Source organism: Hypanus sabinus, chromosome 28 (assembly GCF_030144855.1).
Source record: "Hypanus sabinus isolate sHypSab1 chromosome 28, sHypSab1.hap1, whole genome shotgun sequence".
NCBI lineage: Eukaryota > Metazoa > Chordata > Chondrichthyes > Myliobatiformes > Dasyatidae > Hypanus > Hypanus sabinus.
The window spans coordinates 18,684,467-18,707,584 of record NC_082733.1 but is presented as its reverse complement, the minus strand read 5'-3'; the positions used below and the strand labels follow the sequence as shown (position 1 = coordinate 18,707,584).

General features: G+C 36.5%; 1 protein-coding gene across 2 annotated transcripts in view; it reads right to left on the bottom strand.

Moving 5' to 3' along the window:
• Positions 1-11,157: 11,157 nt before the first annotated feature.
• Positions 11,158-23,118, bottom strand: part of LOC132382464 (RNA polymerase II elongation factor ELL) — a 103,007-nt gene continuing 91,046 nt past the window's right edge. For both annotated transcript variants that reach the window (XM_059952687.1, XM_059952688.1), the window contains exons 10-12: positions 21,535-21,706; positions 18,957-19,001; positions 11,158-16,271 (exon numbers count right to left, since the gene is read on the bottom strand). In XM_059952687.1, coding sequence (XP_059808670.1) covers positions 16,161-16,271; positions 18,957-19,001; positions 21,535-21,706 — 328 coding nt within the window. In that variant the 3' untranslated portion in view covers positions 11,158-16,160. The remainder of the gene's footprint in view (positions 16,272-18,956; positions 19,002-21,534; positions 21,707-23,118) is intronic.

The window sequence follows — 23,118 nt, the reverse complement described above, 5'->3', positions numbered from 1 at the left end:
CAAACCAAGTTACAACAATAGGAGGAAAAGAGATTTTTCAAGACAAGGTTTCCTTGAGTAATTGCAACATTTCAGCGTATTGTCCCCTGAAATGATGACTAGCTGTATAAAGGCATTGCTTACACATTGTCAGTTGAACCCTAGTGAGTGTTTGTGGACTGGGAAAGTCAATAGTGGAGTGTACCTGTGTGATGGGGTGTCTGAGATAACCCTGCTTGCAGCTGAAGTGGAAGCCAAGCTATTGGCATATGTGTTGTGGACGCATGATTGATGAGCAGTTGCTGGATCAGTGATCTACACTTAGTTACCATAAATATTATTGCTTGACTCAGTAATAGAGATGAGCTACAGCTGTTTTCTAAGTCATAGGATGATATAGCACCAAATGGGTCCCTTATTCCAACTGGTACTTGCCAACCAAGACTCCCATCAAAAACTGATCCCATTTGTCTGTGTTTGGCCCATTTCTCTCTAATCCAGTGTTTCCCAACCTGGTGTTCATGGACCCCTTGGTTAGTGGAGGGGGTCCATGGCATAAAATGGTTGGGAATTCATGCTTCACCTCCTCTGTCAAGCACATTGTGTAGATCCTCATCATTTCAGAAGCCACAGATGTGGATGGAAGCATGTAGCCTCCATCCTGAGGTACTATCTGAGCAGAATGGTAAAGGGTTCCAGGACTCAGACTCAATGGCAAAAGTTCAAAGTTGAAAGTAAATTTATTATTACACATATACCTCCAAATGCTAACTTGAGACTTAATTTCTTGCAAACATTCACAGTAGAACAAAGGAATTCAATAGAATCAGTCAAAGCTACACATGAAGACTGACAAACAACCAATATGCAAAAAAAAAAGAACTGTGAAAATAAAATATAGTAAATAAATAAATAATGCAGAGAATACCAGTTGAAAAGTCCTTGAAAGTTGTTTAATCAGTTCAGAGTTAAGTGAAGTTATCCACCTGGTTCAGGAGCCTGATGGATGATAGTTCCTGAACCTGGTGGTGTGGGATCCAAGACACCTGTACCTCCTTCCCATTGGCTGCAGCAAAAGGAGAGCATGATCAGCGTAGAAGAGGTTTCTGATGATGGATGATGCTTTCATATGGCAGCGCTCCTTGTGGATATACAGGAGGGCTTTTCCTGTGATGGACTGGGCCACACCCACAACTTTTTATACACTTTTCCATTCTTGTGCATTGGTGCTTCCATACTAGGCCGTGATGCAACCAATCAGTATCAACTATAGAAGTTTGTCAGAGTTTTAGATTGCAAATCTGCGATAACTATTAAGAAGGCACTGTCCTGCTTTCTTTGAAATGGCACTTACATGCTGGTCCCAAGACTGATCCTTTGATATGATTTCCTCCTGTAATCAATAATCAGCACTTTGGTTTCATAATAGATTGTTGCTGTGGCGTCATTCAAACAAATTTTCAATCTCCCTCTTAATATGCCGACTTATAAACACTTTTGATTTGGGCAACGCCAGTGGTGCCATCAGCAAACTTAAATATGGCATTGGAGCGAGTCACGAGTATAAAGAGAGTCGGGCCTTGTGATTCATCTGAGGTGATGGTGATTATGTAGGAGATGCTGTTGTTAATCTGAGCTGACTGCAGTCTGCAAGTAAGGAAATTTGGGAATTCAGTTGCAGAGAGAGGCATTGAAGCTTTTGTCTTGGAGTTTGGTGATTAGTTTGGGGGGGGGCATGATAGTTTATTGATTTATTTCTTTATTTCTTTATTTATTTATTGAGATGCAGCGTGGAGTAGGCCCTTCCAGTCCTTCCAGTAGTGCTGCCCAGCAACTCCTGATTTAATGACCAATTATCTTACCAAATGGTATGTATTGGCCAGTGAGAGGAAACTGGAGCACCTGGAGGAAACCCCCATGGACACAGGTGTTATGAATGTACCACAGCTCTGAGGGGCTGAAGGGTGCGGGGTAGCCCCCTCCTTTGTGAGAATCGCAAGATCACTATTGACTTGGGTCAGGAGACCCAGGAAATGAGACAGAGACATGCAGGATGTCACGTTTCTCCCCCCCACCCCCACCATAGCGACGTAAAGCTACGGGACATGGCCATTGTCTCCGGAAGACCAAGTTGTGTATTGAGTACTGTACTATTCATTGAAGCCCCTCAGGGGATGACCAGAGTGGGCTGGTTGAGGGATTGCATCATCCCAACCTGATTGACATCTGAGACCCCGTGAGGAAGTATAAAAGAGGGTCTGGGGAACAACCCCTTCAGACGCACCAGAAGAAAAGCTAGCAATCCCGTAATAGCGGGAAGCCATTTGAAGGAAGCCACGTGCGTTCGGTTCCCTTGCCTGGGGGCTGGTGGCTGGTACCACGGAAAACGACTTGGAACTAACAATGGGGAACCAACTCCCCCGACTCAATGGATTGGCCTCATAAAAGACCCGGGCAAGTTTAAAACCGTCTCTCTTAAACCCAAAGAGCTGCAGCTTGAAAGGACAGTGACTTTTATCTTTCCATCGGACAAAACAATATCCACTAGACAAACGATAGAGCTATTGCTTAATTGATGATTATTATTATACCAACGTTTTTAGATTGAGTATTGACAATGTATATTATCTGAATGTCTGTATTAATCTTATTTTTGTGCCCCTTTATAAATAAAGACTTTTAAAAATAGTACCATCAGACTTCAACGGACCTCTCTATCTTTGCTGGTAAGTGATCCAGTTACGGGAATTTCGTAACACAGGGAAAATGTACAAACTCCTTCCAGACAGAAGTTAACCCAGGTTGCTGGTACTGGAAAGCATGGTTCTATAGTGTTGAAAGCTGAGCTACAGTCAATAAAAAAACATCCTGATGGATGGATCTTCATTATCCAGATGTTTCAGAGCCTCGTGAAGAGCCATGAAATTGCATCTGCTGTTGACCAGTTAGCAAACTCAAGCAGATCTAAGTCACTTCTCAGGCAGGAGTTGATAAGCTTGATGACCAACCTCTAAAAGCAATTCATCACAGTGGATGCAAGTGGCACTGGACAATAGCTATTGAGCCAGGTTACCACTTCCTTCTTGATTAAAGCCTGTCTGAAGCAGGTCTGTACCTTAGACTGCTGAAGTTGAGGATGAAGATGTCAGTAAATGGTCCAGCTGATTAGCACGTTTTCAGTGCTTGTGCAGGCACATCATCTGGGCCAGATGCTTTCCAGGGGTTCACCCTCCTGAAGGGTGCTCTTACATTGGCCTCAGAGACTGAAATCACAGGTTTATCAGGGACAGCAATATACCATTTACTCAACTCTACCACAAAAGTCGCACTCCCAGAACTATGTCCAGCTTTCTTTGCCACTGACACTGAACCAGTTTGGCCACAATTCTATGTCCTCTTTGATCCCATGCTGGGCCAGACCATCATCCAAAAAGGCCAACTTCTACCTCAGCAATAACACCCTGCCTTACTATCTAACACTTCCACGGCCATTTCAGAGTTCTCCCTGGTAGCACCTGCCTACCAGATTCCATCATCAGCATGCAGCCAAAGTACCTTGTGGCTCATTTGGCCCAGGTCTTCCTTGACCTGAATCAGTTGTCAGTACACTGAAGTTATTAATTCATATTCTCAAATTTTTATTTATATACTTCTACACTGTCCTCTCTTCTGAAGTCTGTTTTATTTTCCACTAGTAGTTTGTGGAATTATGAGCCAAGAGAAGCAATTCCACCGTGTCTTTTTTTTTACCCAATTACCGACTAGATACCCAAACTTTCAGTATGTTTGGACAGGAAACATACTTTCCATCTGAGCCTCAAATTGTGTTTGAATTTCGAGCTTTTGGAATGTAAGAAAGAGTACAATGCCTGATTCAGAGTCCTTCCATGAGACTATGCTGTCTGGAGGTAGTTATGTATTTACTAGGTGCCTGTTGGAACTTACATTAGTAAAGCCTTGACAGGCCAGTTACAGGGAGCATGTTACCCCTGTCTGAGGAGACCAGAGTTAGGAGACACAGCCTGAGAATAAGGGGTAGACAATTTAGGACTGTGAGGAAAACTGTGTTCATTCAGAATCTTTGAAATTCTCTAGCATTACAGAAGCTCAGTTATTACGTTGGTTCAAAACAGAGGATGATATATTTTGGAATAGTGATGGAAGTCACCACTGCAAACACAGGTGCACCCTCAGATTCTCAGTGGATGCCAATACCTCCCCAAAGGTGAGTGGTAGTGTTGACAGAAATGTGTAGAGAATAAGTCACAGAGGAATAAGAGATATAGCATTTCCAGCCGCTAAATTCCGCTCTGACTTTTCTCATTCTCCGTCTCAGTTCTTTTTCACTCTCTCATTCATTATTTCTCCTGCTCATTTTTACACTCCCTTTAGTGTTCCTTGCTGATGAACTAACTGGAGAGTGAGCAGAAAGTGATCACAACTCAGCAGTCTAATTGAGGAATGAGGCCTCTCGTTGGATGCGTTTGTTCTGAGCAGTTTAGATACAGGGGTAACACCTTACATTCTATCAGTGGTTCATGCATTCAGCCAAATACATCCAGCAGGTGGCAGTGTTATACAGATTTCAGTTATTAATGGGAAGAACACTTTTGCATTTTCTGAGGGGGATGAAAATATGCCTTTAATACGGATTTCCATACGCCAAAGATTATTTTTAAATAAAGCAATTCCACATGCTGAAGGCATACACTACATGCTAAGGCACAGAAAATCCAATAAAAAGTAGTGGATTTGGCCCAGTGCATCACAGGTAAAGACCTCCCCATCGTTAAGCACATCTACATGTAACACTTGCAGGAAAGCAGCAGCCATATCAGGGATCCCCATCACGCAGGTCATGAGCTTTTCTCACAGCTACCATCAGGAGGAAGGTACTGAAGCCTCAGGACTCACACCTCCAGGTCCAGGAACAGTTATACCCATCACCACTCACCCCCACCCAGCCATCAACATCTTGAACCAAAGGGGATAACTTAATTCCATTTCACTTGCCACATCATCGAAATGTTTCCACAACCAATGGACTAATTTTCAAGGACTCTTCATCTCATGTTTTCAATATTTATTGCTTATTTATTTACTGTTATTGTATTTACAGTTTGTCATCTTCTGCACTCTGGTTGAACGCCCTTGTTGGGCAGTCTTTCATTGATTCTGTTATAGTTAATATTCTATAGAGTTGTTGAGTATGCCCAGAAGAAAGTGAATCTAATGACTCTCAGGGTTGTATGTGATGACATATATGTACTTTGATCATAAATTTACTTTGAACTTCGAATGAACTCTGAGCTTATTCTATTTGAATTAGTCACATTGCACCTTTGATTTGTTAATTACTTCTTTCCTTTATTTTTAAAATTTTGAGTGTAATTGAAATTAAGTTCTGTGCTTACAGCAGTACTTGCTGATGAGAATCCTATTTCCTCACTATATATACATAACCAAATAAAGTGAGGGCATTATATGAACAACATTAGTTTTATCAGACCAATGATATCTATTCTTGGGCAATAGGTCTTGGACTTGAAACTTTACCTAAGTTTCTCTTTCCATGGACCTGCTGAGTATTTCCAAAAGTTCGTATTTACATTTCAGATTTTCAGCATCAGCAGTTTTAAAAAAAATTTCCATTTAATGACTTAAGTAGCAGGTACATATCTAAAACTTCAATGTTAAATGAATAGCAATAAAAATGCTTACTTTTCAGCAAACCACTAATCAGGTTGCTATTTCTATTTAACAAATTTCTTCTGTTGACTGAAAATGGTACTGTGTAAACGAGACTTTGAGATAATCTGTATATTCAACACACACGTAAGGTTATTGAAATAATTGTTAAATATTGGGTTCTAATTGCATAATGCTGAGAAAACTGCCCCATGGGACTCTGATTTACAATGCACTCTGAGTACATCACTGTAGAGAAATGTTTTACAAATAGCAGTTTGGAAAGTAGCAAGTACAAGAGTCCTTCTAGATCTTTTCTTTTAGAGAATTGTGCTTTCTGCCATGGGTTAAACTTATGTAATGAACAATTAACAACACTGCCCTCACAGTATCCAGCTATAACCTGTCCAAATTAGGATCTTTACAGATATCTAACAAATTCTTCTGGGGAGCTGGAAGAATGCTATGGAGAGACAGAACGAGAAACACATGCACAACAGAAACTAATCTCCAAAGTCTCTGTGGCTTTCATTGGCTGCTATGTGGTGAGAACAGAGCACGCAAATGATGCTACATAACTGGAAAGTCTCATATAAATCCTAAAACAGATGGCAAAATTAAATTAAATGTATAAAAAAATCTCAGTTACTGAGTATTGAATCCAATGTTGTAAAAACCCATCTGGTTCACTAAAGTCTTTCTGAGAACTTGCCATTCTAATCCTTTGTGATTCCTGGCCAAAAGTAGTTAAATTCTGAAACCACCTAGCAAGTCACTCCCATGTACAATAGACATGAGAGACTGCAATTACAAAGGGTGGTGGACTATTTAACACCAACTCAAAGCATTAGCATCTTACAATGTCATTGCCAGACAACAGGGACCCTGTAACATCCTCTCCCAAAATAAGGGGAAATTGCCCAAATTAGGAAGGAAATGTCCCACAGGCTCATTAAAAACAGATAATTCACAGAGTTGTACCTTTTAGCCAAAATTATATCTGTGAACATATCCTGTTCTTTTGAACGGGCACAGTCACTAGAGGTGACATACGTAGGAGGGGGTGGCTGTGGGGTCACATCACTCTGCTGAGCCATAGACTTAAAACAGATCTAAGAATTGAGTGGTGACCGAGACAGCCCTGTGAGCCATAAGCATTGTTCCATTCCATCACAATCTAACCTACAGAAAATTCTGGTGGAACTCAGCAAATCAGGCAGTATCTACAGAAGGGAATAACAGTTGACGAAAATGTCGAGATTTTGTGTGTTGCTCAAGGTTTTTAGCATCTGCAGAATCTCGTGTTTAAACAGTAACCTGCCATATTCCTCATAAAACCATTATTACCAAACCAAAGAGTCAGTTTAGCTTTGATGAATGTAAAAGTTACCACAATAACTATCTACAAAATTTTCATTCAAAAACAAATTGTCAACATTGTGAAGCTACACAGCAGGATAACGGTTTGCTAAGCAAATCACACAGCATGCTGCTAGTGGAAATTAGAAAATACTGGAAACACTCTGCAGGTCAAGAAACGTGAGAAAAGTTAAACAGTTAACATTTCAAGTCAAACATCTTTCATCAGGACAATTCCATTTCTACACTGTTGATAAGAGTTAAATGATCTACAACCAGTGGTTCACAGCACACACATCCAGCCATAAATGTGCAATTGAAACACTAACAAGGAGGATGTTCCTTGAATATCCCTATCCTCTAAAATTATTGAGCATTGCACACTAACAAAGACAAGACCAAAGGCTTAGCTGGTAGTATTGCACTGATGATTCCATTAACTCCCCAATATCACAAACTCCTGCAAATTCATTGGACAAAATGTTAAGAACTAGATAAAAGAGCAATAAGCAGCAAGTGTTATGGAACCAGGGAATATCCTAACTGAAATGCCTAAGTTCTCTGTTCCAGAAATAACTGCAACTGTTCCTGGCTAGCTAGGACACATCGAGGAATATGAAAAGTTGTCCAGGTATTTCTTTTCTAAAAGAGGGATAAATTTAATCCAACTGTCAATTTTCAATCATTAGAGTGATAAAAGATATTATCAACAATGCCATCAGATAGCATTTATTCACTGATAATCTGCTGACCAATGCCCAGCAAACAAACATTACACAAAGGAAAGTGTGCAAGTTGTAAGACTTCAATCATTTCAACCCAATTATCACTGGACATCCGTATTGTAGCAGTGGCTTAACCCTCTCATCTTCAAATGTTTTATCAATAGCCTTCCCTCCATCAGAAGAACTGGGGGGATTTATTGATGGTGATTACACAATTCCATTTATATCTCCTCAGAAAATAGAACAGTACATACTTGCATGCAGAGCGTACCAGGCAAACACACAGGAATGAGTTTGTCAGTGACATAACATACACAATTACCAAACAATGATCATCTCCAGCAAAAGAGTATCTAGCAATAAGTTCTCAATCTTGACATTAAGCATTACCATTTCTGAAACTCTATCAGAAACACTGATAGTCAACGATGACCAGAAAATTAACAGGAGCAGCCACTTAAACAATATTTGAAGAGGAGAAATATGTCAGTAATCAGGCCCTGTGACAGGTGAATCACCTCTCACAAATTTTCTACCCTCTATAAAACACACATCAGAAATGTGACTGAGTACTGTCATTTGCCTGAATTCCTGCAGCTCCAGCAGTACTGAAGCAGCTCAGAATCTCCTTGGGGACGATCGGGCACTTCATTGCCACGTGCATTTCCTTAAACATTGAGTCTCCTCAATATAGCACAACCTGGCTGAAGTGTGTACCATCAAAAATTTAAATGCAGCAACAAGACAAAGTTCTTAAATGGCACCTTCCAAACCTGCGGCATTTAGTAGTTTGGACAAAAACAGGTGAATAGGAACATAACCACCTGCAAGGTAGATGTCACTGACTCCACTACTGCTCCCGACCTAATAGCACTGTGGGAATAGTCTCCACATGGACTACATCTGCCCAAGAAAGCAACTTGCTTTCAAAATATATATAGAGATGGACAATAAGTGCTAGAAGCACACGCATCTCATGAATTGATAAACAAAAATGCAATTTCCTTATTTGTCTATAGAAGCGCACGGGTATTATATGGAGTGAAGCTGCTCTTACGTTACCTGCTTCCTGTGTTACTAAAGTCAGACGTCAATGATGTAAGGAACCAGTCAAAAGAAAGTGTTGCATCACGCATTCCTCAAAATTATACACAAATCATTATGTCTGGAGAAAGATCATGTTGCTAATTCTGACCTTTCTATTGAAATTCAATCTTTTTTTAACACTGAGTATGGATTATTATCCAACACCAAATTTTAACGAGTTTCACTGATCTTGTAATATTCCTAAAATTGTGAGGGGGGTCATAGTATTTAAGTCACAATGAACAAACACACACACACAAAGTATAAATATGCACTAACAAGAGTTGTCACAAAATGCAGCAATGAACTGCACTCTGAAGATGAAACCCCCCAAATTAGGGAAACTAATATTTGTCTATTTACTGGTCTGAATCTAATCCTGTGCAGTTTTTACTTCGAGACTGGAGACTTACAATGTTGGCCATTATCACCTCTCCCCAGTCTGATAAATTGGAAATGCCTAAAATTATCACGGGGAACCAGAACATCGCGACGGGAGTGGCTGTCGTCGACCTCTGCACTCAGGTGATCTCTCTCTCTCTCGTTGGTGAGTTTGCTGCCGATTCTCGAGTCAGGGAAGTCGAAATAAAAAGCGACGTTTCAGACAGCAACTGTTTGTCTCCGCTCTCGCTGTGGAAGGAGCGGTCTCCCTTGTTAGTGAGAGCACCCGAGGGAGGTCGAATTGCTGGAATGGAGTTAGGTTTTGATATACTATAGAGCATAGTCTCTCTCTCCCTCTGGGGGCTTTGCTGTTGCTTGCATGCTGGGTGGTGGGAATACTTTTGCTTTCTGTTAGCCAACATAGGTGGATTTGATGCCTTCTGTTGCTGCTTGTGCTTGGGAGGGGGCAGGGGTTTTGACGGTCTTAGGATTAAAAAAAATGAATGACGGAAAAAAACGTATTTCAAGGATGTCTTTGAAAAGCAATAACTTCAGATGGTATATTGTATACATTCTGATATTAAATAGAACCATTATAAATATTTGTGATAAGGAACAGGCAAATTCAAGGAGAAATCGCTACTGCAAGTAAACAATCCATCGCCTTTCTCTTTAATGAGTTGTCAGGTCACTTGTTCACAGGTTTGATCATATAATTTGCAGCTGCAAATTTAAAAATCAAGAATGCTTTATTAAGACATAATATAACTTAGCCAATAATAATACATTTAAAATTTGAATGCGTTTTAAAATATAGAACATTTTTCTGTAACATAATTTCAAATTTTCTGTCATTAAACCAGTGGTTAAATCTAGCTAGTTTCTATCAAAATATATGTGGCAAACAAATGCAAAACAGAATTATTCCCAATTCGCCATATTTATATGAAATAATTAGATTTGAATATTTGGAGAGGACAAGCTTTGAGAACAGTTCACATTAAACACAGGAAATCTTTTCATGCTCGCAATGCATGTGTTTGTGTCCAATTGTGGCATTCCAATCCTGATTAGTAATACAGTCTTGTGTATTCAAAAAAAATTTTACTAAATCACTTTCAGCATAAATAAATAAACTTTGAATAATACTCTGAAAAATGTTTGAACTTGACAGATATCAAACGTAATTATATCCCAAATGCCAAATTCCAAACAATATTGATGGCAGATGAAACTATTAAAGCTGTGTTATAACACAAAAGTATAGGTGATTAATTGTCTTCAAGGTATGTTAACGAATAGAATCCAGGATGCCAGTAGAATGAACATTATCCATAACATTTGCAATGTTTTCTGAAGGGCTCCGATGGTGTAATTTTTCTTCCAGACTGTTGTATAGTATAATAGTACTAAATAATATACTTTTAAAATTACAGTTACATAGTTAAGATGAGCTGATTTTTGAACATTAGATTCCCAATCCAATTTCTTTTTAAACTTGATTCAAATTACATGCTTAGGTGCAAAAACTGATTCCCAAGGATTGCCTAGTTAAGATGACTGAATGCTACCAAGCAACATTAACTTGCATATTAACAGGCGTACATTTTGCAAAACTGCATTCAATGCCCAAATTTGATTGATTATGGAAATATTCATTCTGTCATGAATGGAAGCGAAGGGATAAAAATAGGCAGTAGTGCACCTTTCTATCTAATGATAGCTACATGGAAAGCTATTACACGGGTATGTTCAAAATCTGGAAAAGACCAACTTTTTGTTTTTTCAGGCTTTTCTGGATATCCTTAAGGGATTCATAAGCAAATACAAAGGTGGATGCAAACTAAACATTCTTCCACTGAATTGAGAGACTCAACCTAAAATGGAATGATTCTGAACAAAGAAACAGTGTGTGGTGTTAAAATTAAGAAACACTGGATAGCTGTTACCACTTTATTTCAGAATCCTGTAATTTTTCCACGTACAACAGACACTAGTTGTGCACTGAAATGAATCCAAAATCAACATATATTACATGTAAGCACACATTATATGTGAATGCTGAAACACAAATTGACCTTGAAACCATTTTAAACATGTAATTTGCAATCTTTCTCCTAGTTTCTCATAGAACAATTAATTAAATATTCATCAGTGGAAGGTGCAAAGATTTGGTAGAGATGTGAAAGGAATGTGACAACAGTTTGCACCTGGGGAAAGAAAAAAACAGTAAATTGCTTTACTTAGGACATAATGGCCCAGCGAGAAAAAAAAATGGAAAGCTTGATTGCTTTTAAATAAAAAAGGATGGCAGAAATCAAGAAAATTTGGCAATACACCACCTTTTCCATGAGAAGGCTCAAAATGACATGAACGGAAACTGAGCAGCAATATAAAATAAGCTGTTGGACTGGAAGCCTGTGTTAACATGCAGTCAGCCACACACTTCGCTTGTAAATATGAGTTAGATTCACAGTCCATTCAGTGGAGTATGCATATTTTAATGAGAAGGAACAAAACAGCCAGTAGAAAATGGCAAATTTATACATATGTAAGTTAGTAAATCATTGTAAATGTACATGTTCTTTTTGCATTCTCTTTAAAGTATCAGTTCTGAATAATTTCATAAGAAACAGCCAAGAGGCTTGTCAGGTACATTTCTATTCATTGATGGCATTTGTCTAAATGATTAATTTGTGGTTTACTTGTTTCTTTAGTTATACAGTTCCTTCCATCTAACAGCACAAATTTTCAACTCTGAATCCAACGTAATGATTATCAGCTCACTAGCTTGATAAAGATGGTTAAATCCATAGGCTACAAAGGTAAGGGATAATCAAGAGAAAATCTGCAGATGTAGTTAATCTGGTATTAATCTAAATGAACAATGTTTAATATTTTGGCTCTTAAAGTTGCTGAGTGAAATTATGGGTTCAAGAATCACAGATAAAATTTAATTAGATATTCCAGCGCAGATATGCTATCCTACATTTAGAAATGCAATTTTCAAAGTGAGATACTAATCCAGGATCTATACTGCTAAATCATATGGCTGTGGAAGATCTCAGAGAAGGACAAAAACCCCAAATGAATTCATTATAAATAAAATACTGGGCCATCACCATATGGCCATCTGAGGCTTGCTATGCCCAAAGTGGTAGTGCTGTTTCTTACATTGATCAATAGATATACTTTAAAAGTAATTAAGCAGTGCAACAAACCTTTGGCCTGTTATATTGCAGATACATGTGCATGTTATTCTTTTATTAAATACAATTCACTTCCTGGATTGAATTCAACCTGGATCAATTTTAAAAGATTAATTGTAGCTGAGGATGATTTAAGAACTGAATGTACATAGTGGATAAAATATGACTGGTGTTTTTAAGGAAGGAAAGAGCTGGATGGACATTTATATGACTGCATAAATTAAAGCATTTGAAGAACTCAAGCCTAAGTGGAACTAAAATGCAGGCTGCACACTCTACACATTTCATTTCAAAATGAGACAGAAATATTAAAATTAGGAAAGATATGCTGCATAGGAAACAATTCAATGTAATTGTCAAAAGTTTCTGTTATGCAGAGTTCCAAAGCACTGTGCTGTCCCAAGCAATCAATGATGCAAAACTTGTCTTTGGTCCTGTGTTCAGTGTAACCACTAAAACTCTGAACTACATTTTGGTGCCCTGTATCTCTTATTATAGTTTCTGTCAACAGTATATCAGGCTGTAATGGATCACTCAGATTTTCAGCCAGTCTGTTACATTTCAAACATAATACATATATGATCATTGTTTTAAAAAAAAGGGCAGAACTTGAGATGATGTTATGAGATAAATATAAGCAATACCAGATCAACTCTCCACTGGAAAAAACTGATACTGAACTGAAAACAAACAGGCACCAGTATTAAAATTTGGAATTTTATCAAATATTTTTACATAGCTGGACTTCAATAACTCACAACTGCACTCTGAATTTATCTTGTATTTATATTTTTCAGTAGAAGGCTTAAGAACAAATTGCACAGTATAAGAAACGTAAGATGAGACAGCATTAAAAGAAATTTAATCAAAAATGGTAACTGCTGTATAAAGGAGTAAATTAGATTTTAGCTGCAGAATGTCAGGTATGACATTCTTGCTCAGCATAGGTTACTTTATTTAATGCCAGTAAAGAGAAAGAGTCTTTCAACAAGCCATAATGACATTTACAAAGACAAGTAAATATAATCCATGGAGCTAGTTCCTCACTGTGAGGAATGGCAAGTTACAGCTGTAATGCTGCTGGAAACACAAGATTATTTTTCACATGTACTACAAATTTATATGGAAATATCAGTTTTCACTATTAAATATTTAAAGCTGGAACTTAAGAAAATAAATGAACAAAGGTTGTGTTGTAAGTAATGTGATACAAATTTCTTCACCTAAGGAAGTTCTGGAAGTAGACTTTGACTATGGCTTTTTGTTGCAAATTACTTAAACAGAGCCTTTGGTATGATATGAAATTCTGGATCTTTAAATACAGTATATTTTTAAATACTACACTCAAACTAGCAAAAAATCTCTGGATAAAAATGAAAATCAAATTCTAAGAAGGCAGTTTTTAAACTTTTTCTTGAGTTAAATCTGTCTCCGTACAATATTTAAATAAAGAAAAAAAATGTTTATAAACAATTAAACAAATAATGCTGATGCTGCCAAAACTTGGCAGGTTAGGCACATCAGCTGAGACCACATCCCTTAATTCCGTATAATCTTGGGCAGAAGCTGATTGTTTCCAATGTGTTCTGTGCAGGTGAAACATCTTTTAAGGTACTGAATATGTTAGGGTATTTAATATTAGGTGCAAATATGGTACAAATGGAGAGCAAAGGGAAAACAAATAATGAGGCTAATAATAGATGAAAGATGGTAGCTAACTGATGCTGTGTTGACAATTGCAGAGCTGCAAATAACTGAAAATTAATATTATCATGATCAGTAAAAAAGTGAGTGGCATACATACATGGGGGTTTGTTGCATGAATGTAACTGGATCACATATCCAAGCAACATTTATTCAGCCTTTTATAAACTTATATGCCACTTAAGTCTATTTCAACTTCCTACTGCAAAACATTATTTACAAAAGAAAAACTAAACTATAGTGAAAGCCAAATTGGTTAACTCAAATCTTCACAGATAGCAACTTGTAATATTCTGAGAATACAGAACAGCAATAATAATTTTATCAAAGAAACAATAAAAAATTGCAAATTTGTATTCCTAGTCAGTGGAAAAATGGAAAAAGCAGGAGCTAAAATATCATGTAACCACAGCATGGAATCCTGCTCCATCACAAGAAGCAAATATTTGTACTTGATTTATTTATTCTGTGTCTTTGCCAGAAATTCCAAGATCTTCAATAATCATAGTTGTGTAGATAAACAAAATTCCAAAGATGCTTTGTTTTTAGATGGACAGTAATGTCAATATGCAATTTATAAAATAGCATCAGAATGGCTCTGAATATCTGGTGTAAATGTAAGGTTTCAGTGATATCCATACACATACAGTACAAGTAAGGGTGCTGTACGGTCACATCACCATACAAACTAATGAATAGTTTAAAGTATTTTATACTGTGAGTGTACACTATATGCAGTATACCAACCCTGAAGTGGATTCAACCAAAAAAAAAGGCTGTGCTAATGGAGGGGAGCCAGAATTTCACCAGTGTTTTAGAATTATACAGATAGTACATATTTCCCTATAAACAGTGCACACCTGTCAAATACAGACACCATTGTTACTTATTTCATATATACTATACTTAGCTCAGTCACCTAACAATTTAAAAACCACCCTGTTTTAATTGTGCAAAAAAGCAAAATAATTGAGCAAGAAATTATTTTGTACACAGATTTAGCTGGTGGACTGATGCATTAAATCAGTACACATAATATCCAAATGTGTTTCCAAATAGTAAGGACAAACAAAAAAATTCTACATCATACACTTTGTGCACTAGCCACACAATCTCAGAGTACACAGTAACTTCTGCAATAAACTTATATAAAATCTGGCTTTAATTTTGTTCCACAAATCAGTTATATATCATTATAATCCTCACATTGTTCTGAGATTGTTGAAAAATATATCTCCAGGGGAAAAACTCTATATTGGGAAAAGTGTGAATATGGTGCATCTTGAATACATTCACTAATTTGTTTTTTTATTTGTGTGTAAGTTTGTAAGAAATTTTGAACATATTTTAAAATACCTTACTTCACATACTTGTAAAGTGTTGGATCAAATAAATCCTTTCTTTCTGGCTAGTTTATCAGCAAACTAACGTAAAAGCAAAATTCTGCAGATAATTTACACTAGTGTTAATCTCAAGGAAGAAACAAAAACAAGTTAAGGCAATATTATTATTAAATTGGTAGCTTTGTGTTAAATATCACAACAGTGTTGCCTAAAGGAATTAATATAAGAAATGTTAATCAAAAACAATGAATGCATGAACATAAATTGTATTCTAAATATTGGCCCCGCAGAAATGCATTACAGACTTAAGTTTTCTTGTTCAAAACTTATTTTAAGGCATCTTCAAAGAGAAGATAAATATTTTCCATGATATGACATTAATGTTTTTTGTTTTATGTAATACATATATACATTGCAAAAAATATATATATAAAAGATTGCAGTTTATGGCTCAGTTCAAACTGCTATAGGTCACAGGTAGTCAAAATTTGTTGCTAGCACTGATACTCAGTCCTTCATTGACAGATTTTACTACAGGAATGGCAAACCCGCAATGGACAGAAGATTTCTTTTAACAGAAAAAAAATCTCCTTAAAGTTAGTTTCTAGAACCTTAAGTTTTCATTTGTGTCCAGAAGTAACTAAATGGTCTTAAAATTCCAAACAAGAAGCTCTTGTTATTGTAAATCATGATGGTATGTTGCTCTGATCATATTCTAAAATCAACTGCTTGATGTGAGACAGCTTTCGGTGCAGATACTCACAACGATCCTTCTCTTCCTGATGACTAGGATGAGCCTATTTAAAACAGGGAAAAATAACATCTATTTTATAAAACTGTCAACTGCATTTTAATTACCCAAATTATGAATAATAGCTTGTTTGAAACAGTACTTAAAATCCATACTAATTTTGAAATGAAAAGTGATTCAGAAAAGCACAGGAAATCCAAAGCTGCTTTGAAGGTATTTGCTGTTATTTTCGTACTTAATTCAGAAAGCTTCTTGAACCAGCTCGTTTGACAAGAATATTGATAATCACAGTGATATAAAAATGAGGATGAAGGAAATGTATAAACAAGATTAGAGACTGTTAGATAGGTACATGGAGCTTAGAAAAAATAGAGGGCTATGCGGTAGGGAAATACTAAACAGCTTCTAGAGTAAGTTACATGGTAAGCACAACATTGTGGGCCAAAGGGCCTGTAACATGCTGTAGATTTTCTATGCTCTATGTTTCTAAGATATTGAATAAATCAGGAGAAATGGATGTTTGGGCCATTGCACCAAATCTACCCAAAATTGAGAACAGTAAAGCAAGTACATTATAAAGAAAAGAGTGTTAACAGATCTATGTAAAATCACATCATTGCAATGCTTGTAACATTACAAGTATTAATATCAGTATTGTTGCAGGTCATTCACCTTTAACGTTAACTCAGATTTTCTCTTTCCACAGATGCTACCTTATCTTTTGAGCATTTCTAGCATGCCATTTTTTCTAATTTCAGATATCCAGCAACTGTTCTGCACCTCTCAGTTCCATTTATCCCCCTCTTTCTTATAGAGTAATATAGAACAGATATAGGCCCAGGACCCATGAGTACATGCTGAACTTAGTGCCCACCCAGCTATCCCAATTTCCTACTTTTGACATATATCCCTTCAAGCCCCGCCCCTTGATGTACCAATCTTAAATGATACTACTGTACCTGCCTCAATCAGTTCTTCTGGCAGATCATTAAATTTCCTCACCACCCTCTGCATGAAAAAGTTGTCCCTCAGGTCCCTTCTAATCTTTGCCCTCTCACCCTAAATCTACACTTAATGACCACTTTATTAGGTACCTCTGTATCTAATAAAGTGGCAACTGTGTGTACATTCATGACTTTCTGCTGCTGTAGCTCATCCAATTCAAGGTTTGAAATGTGCATTCAGAATCACTCTTCTGTACACCACTGAGGAAATCATGATTGAGCAGATCTGTTTGTAACTAGCAGAATAGAAAAAGGCAATGTATGTATGTGGATTTTCAGAAAGTCATTAAGAAATAATTAAGCAAAATTAGAGGTTCAGATTAGGAATTCAAATATAATATATCCAGGTTTACTGATGGTATAGACCTAAATGACCATATGAAGAGGATATGGAGAAACTTTAGGGGAAAATATACAGATTAAATTAATTAGCTATAACATGGCAAAGGGAACATAATGTGGCAAAGTGTGAGGTAATGCACATCTTTTGGAAAAGATAGAAAGGTGCAGTATGTTTTAAATGGTGATAAGTTAAAAGGTGTTGGTACTCAAAAGAGACCTGTGTGACCTTGTACATACATTACTGAGAGCGAACATACAGATTCAGCAAGCCAACTAGGAAGGAAACTAGTGTTGGTCTTTATGACAAGAGAATTCAAATATAGGAATTGAGACATTTTGTTCCATTTATATATAGTCCTGGTGAGAGTACATCTGAGACACTGTCTATTCTCCCTACCTGGAGAAGGGTGTATTTGTGATAAAATGATTAGCAAAGGTTCTTCAAATTAATTCCTGGAATGGCAGGTGTATCACATGAGAAAAGATGGCTTACTCTATGTCTGTACTCTCTGGAGTTTAGAGAAGGAAGACAACATTTTAAACTGTACCAGATCGATTTTGAGGATTACCTCCTGTACCTAATAATGAATAACTAAGTGGCCATTGAGTGTATGTTTGAGGTCTCCTGCTGCTGTAGCCCATTCAATTCAAGATCTGATGTCTTGTGCATTCAGAAATGCTCTTCTGCACACCACTATTGTAACAAGTGGTTATTTGAGATACTGTCACCTTCCTGTTAGTTTGAAACAATCTGGCCATTCTCCTCTGATCTCTCTAAGTAACAAGGCATTTTCGCCCAGAGAACCAGGATCCTAACGTTCCAGACCAAACTACAATCTAGGACTATTCTCAAACTGCTCTTATTCTTCCTGTTTATATTCTATAGGTGGAGTAGGATTAATTAACTAGTATTCTTTTCCCTTTGTTGGATGATATGGAAAGCAATTATATAAACTAAATAACCATGGTCTCCATCCTACGACTCTCTTCAGCTCTCTGCTGCTTTAAACACATTTGTTGTCTCCCCTCCCCCCTCTTTTCCAGTTCCAACCAATGATTGTTAACCTCAAACATGAATTCTACATCTTCCTTCACAACTGCTGCCTGGCCAGCTAAGTTTTGCCTGCATTTTTGTTTTTATTTAACAATAAAAACAATAACTTGCAAAATAACCATATCACAACACTGCCAGGAAAATACTAGTGTCATTGTTATGTGGTTCTCTTAAGGAGTTAATAGGCATCTTCTAGTTGAAAACTTAAGAAATCAGCAACAAAATAATATGGTAACCATATGCTTGTAATGATGACTGATGATACAAAACATGTCTAAACTACTAAAATCTGTCAAACATTAAACTTACTCAATTCTGAAAAATAACCTACCTTTTTAAATTTCCTATATTCCTCAAATATTTGATCCTCTGCCATCTGAAATGCAATATTATAAATTTAACAACTTGAAGTTAATTTTATTTAACCATTAATTGATCATTGGTACTCTTAAGACTGGTGAAGTATTTTGCATTATGAATTCAGAAGGCTAAGATTGGCTTAAACGAGATGTTAAAATGATTTTGCAGACAGTTCACAGAGCATACATGGCAATACATTTAAGCACAGATTACAATAAAAATGGTATAGTTTTTCTTACTATATTAACTTGAATAAAAATCTCAATTTGTGTCTTTCTAAATCTATCTAAAATATGGGAGGACAGAAATTCTCTTGTGCACAAAAAATTAAGTATAAACATCCGCTGCAATGGTTTCTCTTTCAATCCCAGCTATTGCCTCAGGATCTACAGTAGTTCACAACTGTTATTATTTACATGGCACTTCTTGGTGACGTTACCTGAAAACTAATTAATCAGTTGTCACGTGCAATGCCAGACATCTCTACCCTTACCGTAACTTTTCTTGACCCTTTTATTGCCACTAAATTATGAGACATTCTCGCTTTAATCTACTATTGGATGAAGAGAAATTTCCTCTGGGGAAGTCAAGTTAGTTGCTTCAGTCCTCCTAACAAACTTCATTCTCTAATTGCCAACTTCACTGTTTTATTTGTTAACTGCCTGGAACAAAAGCAATTTGTTTGTGATCTTGACATCACATATGAATGACAATAAACTTGGAACTTGATTCCTGGTCATCAATAAGACTGTATACTTCTATCTTAATAACTTTATTGATCACTATCCCCACCAGTTTATGCCCACGCTTCTGTTTGCTCTTTCCAAAGTACCCGTCATCCAAAGATCTGCAACCCGTGTCTCAAACTGCATTTAACTTTTTTTGGTTCCCAGTTAAGCAGTGCCTCAATTCCAAAATTCTCACCCATATTTTCAAATTTCTCCATGGCCTCACAGCTCCTCAGATCTATAACATCCTCACACCATAAAATGCACTAAGGTTTCTATACTTAAACAACTGTTACTCTTAATCCTTCCAGAGATGGTGAGTGTAGCTGCAGTTGCTTAATTACCATAATTCCCTCCAAAACCTCACCACCTTTCTCACTTCCTCTAAACATCACTTTCATTCACTTGTTCTAAATTATTCTCCTGACTTATATATTTTTCCCCTTTTGATAAATGCAGGAGGCATTTTGTTATGCTAAAAATCTACATTTTTCAGATGTACTGCTATTACTCTTTGAAGCAACATATGATTCAAATCAAGAGCAAGGGAAATAATGCCAACATCACTGCTCATGTTGAGTAACTTCCACGTAAGCCCATATACCACATCGTATCAACTGATCTCAGCCCATGGAAGTTGCATTGCTTCCTTTATTTTATCTTTGGCTTTCCCATATTGTACAGCTAAATGATGACACTTGCCAAGGGCTCCCATTTCTCAAAATTTCATCTTTTCCTAGAAAAGACTGTTAAAGTACTGTTATAGTGTTCTATTATCTGCTCTATATTGAACCAAATATTATCCAAGTAAAGAAATATTATCCAAATATTGTCTAAATAAAAACATTCATATCGGCTATAAGTTAGATTGGAGTCATCAGACAACTTTGTCATTATAAATTATTTCAGACAAATGTGATATCATCACAGCATTATAATATTACAGTACAGTCAAACTGATTCTGCATTTACTGGTCAGCTTCCATTTTTAAATACTACATTTCATAAGCTGTACAATAAATATTTAATTATGCTGTTTTTTATCATGCTTGTCTTGCTTTGGTGCAAGTTAGTTGTAATAGTAGCTGAATATACTGTAGTCCTTCTTTAATGATTGTACTCCTCACTTGAATTATCTAAACTCAGCAATCTACTAATTTAACATGTTTCCATGTGTGTAGAAAGTTAAAATTACAATGCTGAGATACATCTTAGGATGTGCTGGGATGCATCATCACTGATGTAACCTGGGGTCATCGGGTGTTGCGGGTCTTTCAACATCGAACACCCTCATTCAGGTGATTCAGCCTGGATTAATCAGCCCTGGCTTGTGTTCCAGTAGCACTGGTACACAGGTCATACCTCTTGATCCATAACCATCGAGAGGCCTCTGTGATGGCCCTGATGGCTCTTTTCTTTGTAGCTCCATAATCCCAAGGAGAGTGTAGGATCTATATAGCGAGCAGCCAGCAAACCCTTTATACCCCACCTCTATAGGCTCACATTATGCCCTCCACCCGTCACTGGCACTTCACTGCCAGCTCCTGGTATTTAGCTTTCTTACACTCAAACAGCTCTTCAATCAGGTCTTCCCAAAGCCCTGTCAATTACAAGTAGATATAAATAAGACACAAGATACATGTCAGAACTAAGTATGCAGTATACCTCATTTTCTACCCCTAACATTTCAGTTTCTCAATGCTACCAGTGATTTTATTACATAATCATTCAAAATTGGCTGAAGGTCAAAGGATAAAGAAATGCAGAGGAAAAAGAACAAAAAAGCAGCATCCTTTGTTGATCAACCATACAATCTTTTACCTTGTATTCCTCCGTCCCAGGGCTAAGTGTTTTGATCTTTGAACCCAACTGCATGAACTGTTGTGTTACATTTCCAATTCTCGTGTGAAGATCCCGATATTCATTATACTCTGCATTGAAATCATTCCGATAGTTTTGACACAGCTCTAAAGATGTAATGGCAGTGTACTTTCTGCAAAAATGAATTGACCATGTAACTAAGTTTTCAAAAACAGTTTTTGTAAAGAAATCAATGATGTTACAAGATAATACTGCAAGTTAATTACTAACTTCATTGAACCTCAACAATATGTACAAAAATTAAATGGCAGATGGGAAAGAGAAATGGCACACCCACTCTTTATACACATAAAAGATACCTGTTTTTCTTTTTCTAATACTTTAAATTGAATGCTTGAACTTCTTACTCTAGATTGTACCCCACATGATAAACAAAATTCAAACTGGACATTTGGCTGCAGACTTAGTTTTGGAATGTGGACAACATTTTCTCTTGCCTTCAAAGGCACAAGAATACTTAACAACCCAAATTTAATTATTAAATATCTCGAAGAAAATTAAATGAGCTCTTTTGCAATGTAAAGTTAGATCTTGTTCCAACTTTAATTGTGTATTCATAAAAAATTATAAAATACCCCAAAAAATAGTAAAAACAACTGCAAGCTAAGAATCTGATGGACTTCAGCTATCCACTTCTCAGATAAATAATTAACATTTTTTCTTATAAAATATTATGCTGAACATAATGGATAACAACTATACTGAACTTTCACAAAAAATTATGCTACAACATATTGATCAAAATATTGCAGAATGATTAGTAGTTTAAATATTAAAAAATTTAACTGACTACTACTATATTTTAGTATATTGTTTAAAAACTTGAAACCTTCGGATGCTTCAATGCAAGTACACTGGTGACTATTTTATTTTGGCACAGTATTACATGTCTTTCTATTAAATATAAAATGTGAAGACTGTTCATCTTTTTATAAAAAGGCACCACCTAGGTGGGCTGGCACTTGACTAACTATTTATCCAATAAAATAAAATAAACACTCGTAGTGGTAAAACTAATTCTCTCCATTTTTTCCTGCTTGGATATCACATTTAGCTTTACCAGTTAGCATTTAATATTCAATCAAGTAGAATACAAACTGTTTGGCTAAAATATCTACCGGTACCTGCTTGAGCATACTTGTTTATTAATTACAAACTAAGTTGAAATTCTGAAAATCTACAACTGGATACTTTGTTAAATTTCCTCATTTTAGGATATTAAAACACTTTAAAATACATGTGATTTCCCACTAGTTATTATCATCAACTACAGGACTGTAATAACAACCTGTTGCCATTCATCTTTCAGCATGACTGATTAACATTAATATGAAGAGAAATGCAGTGTATGGATTAACACCAGAAAATGTCGCTAATTTTAAAAAAATCAAAAGGTTAATTTCCAATTATAAGTTGCCTATGAATCCAGTGATCAGGTTAAAAAATCTTGTGAAAATTTGACCTATCCTAAAGCATCCTGGGAATCATTTATTCGTCTTTTTTTCTAGCTACGGAGACTCAAGC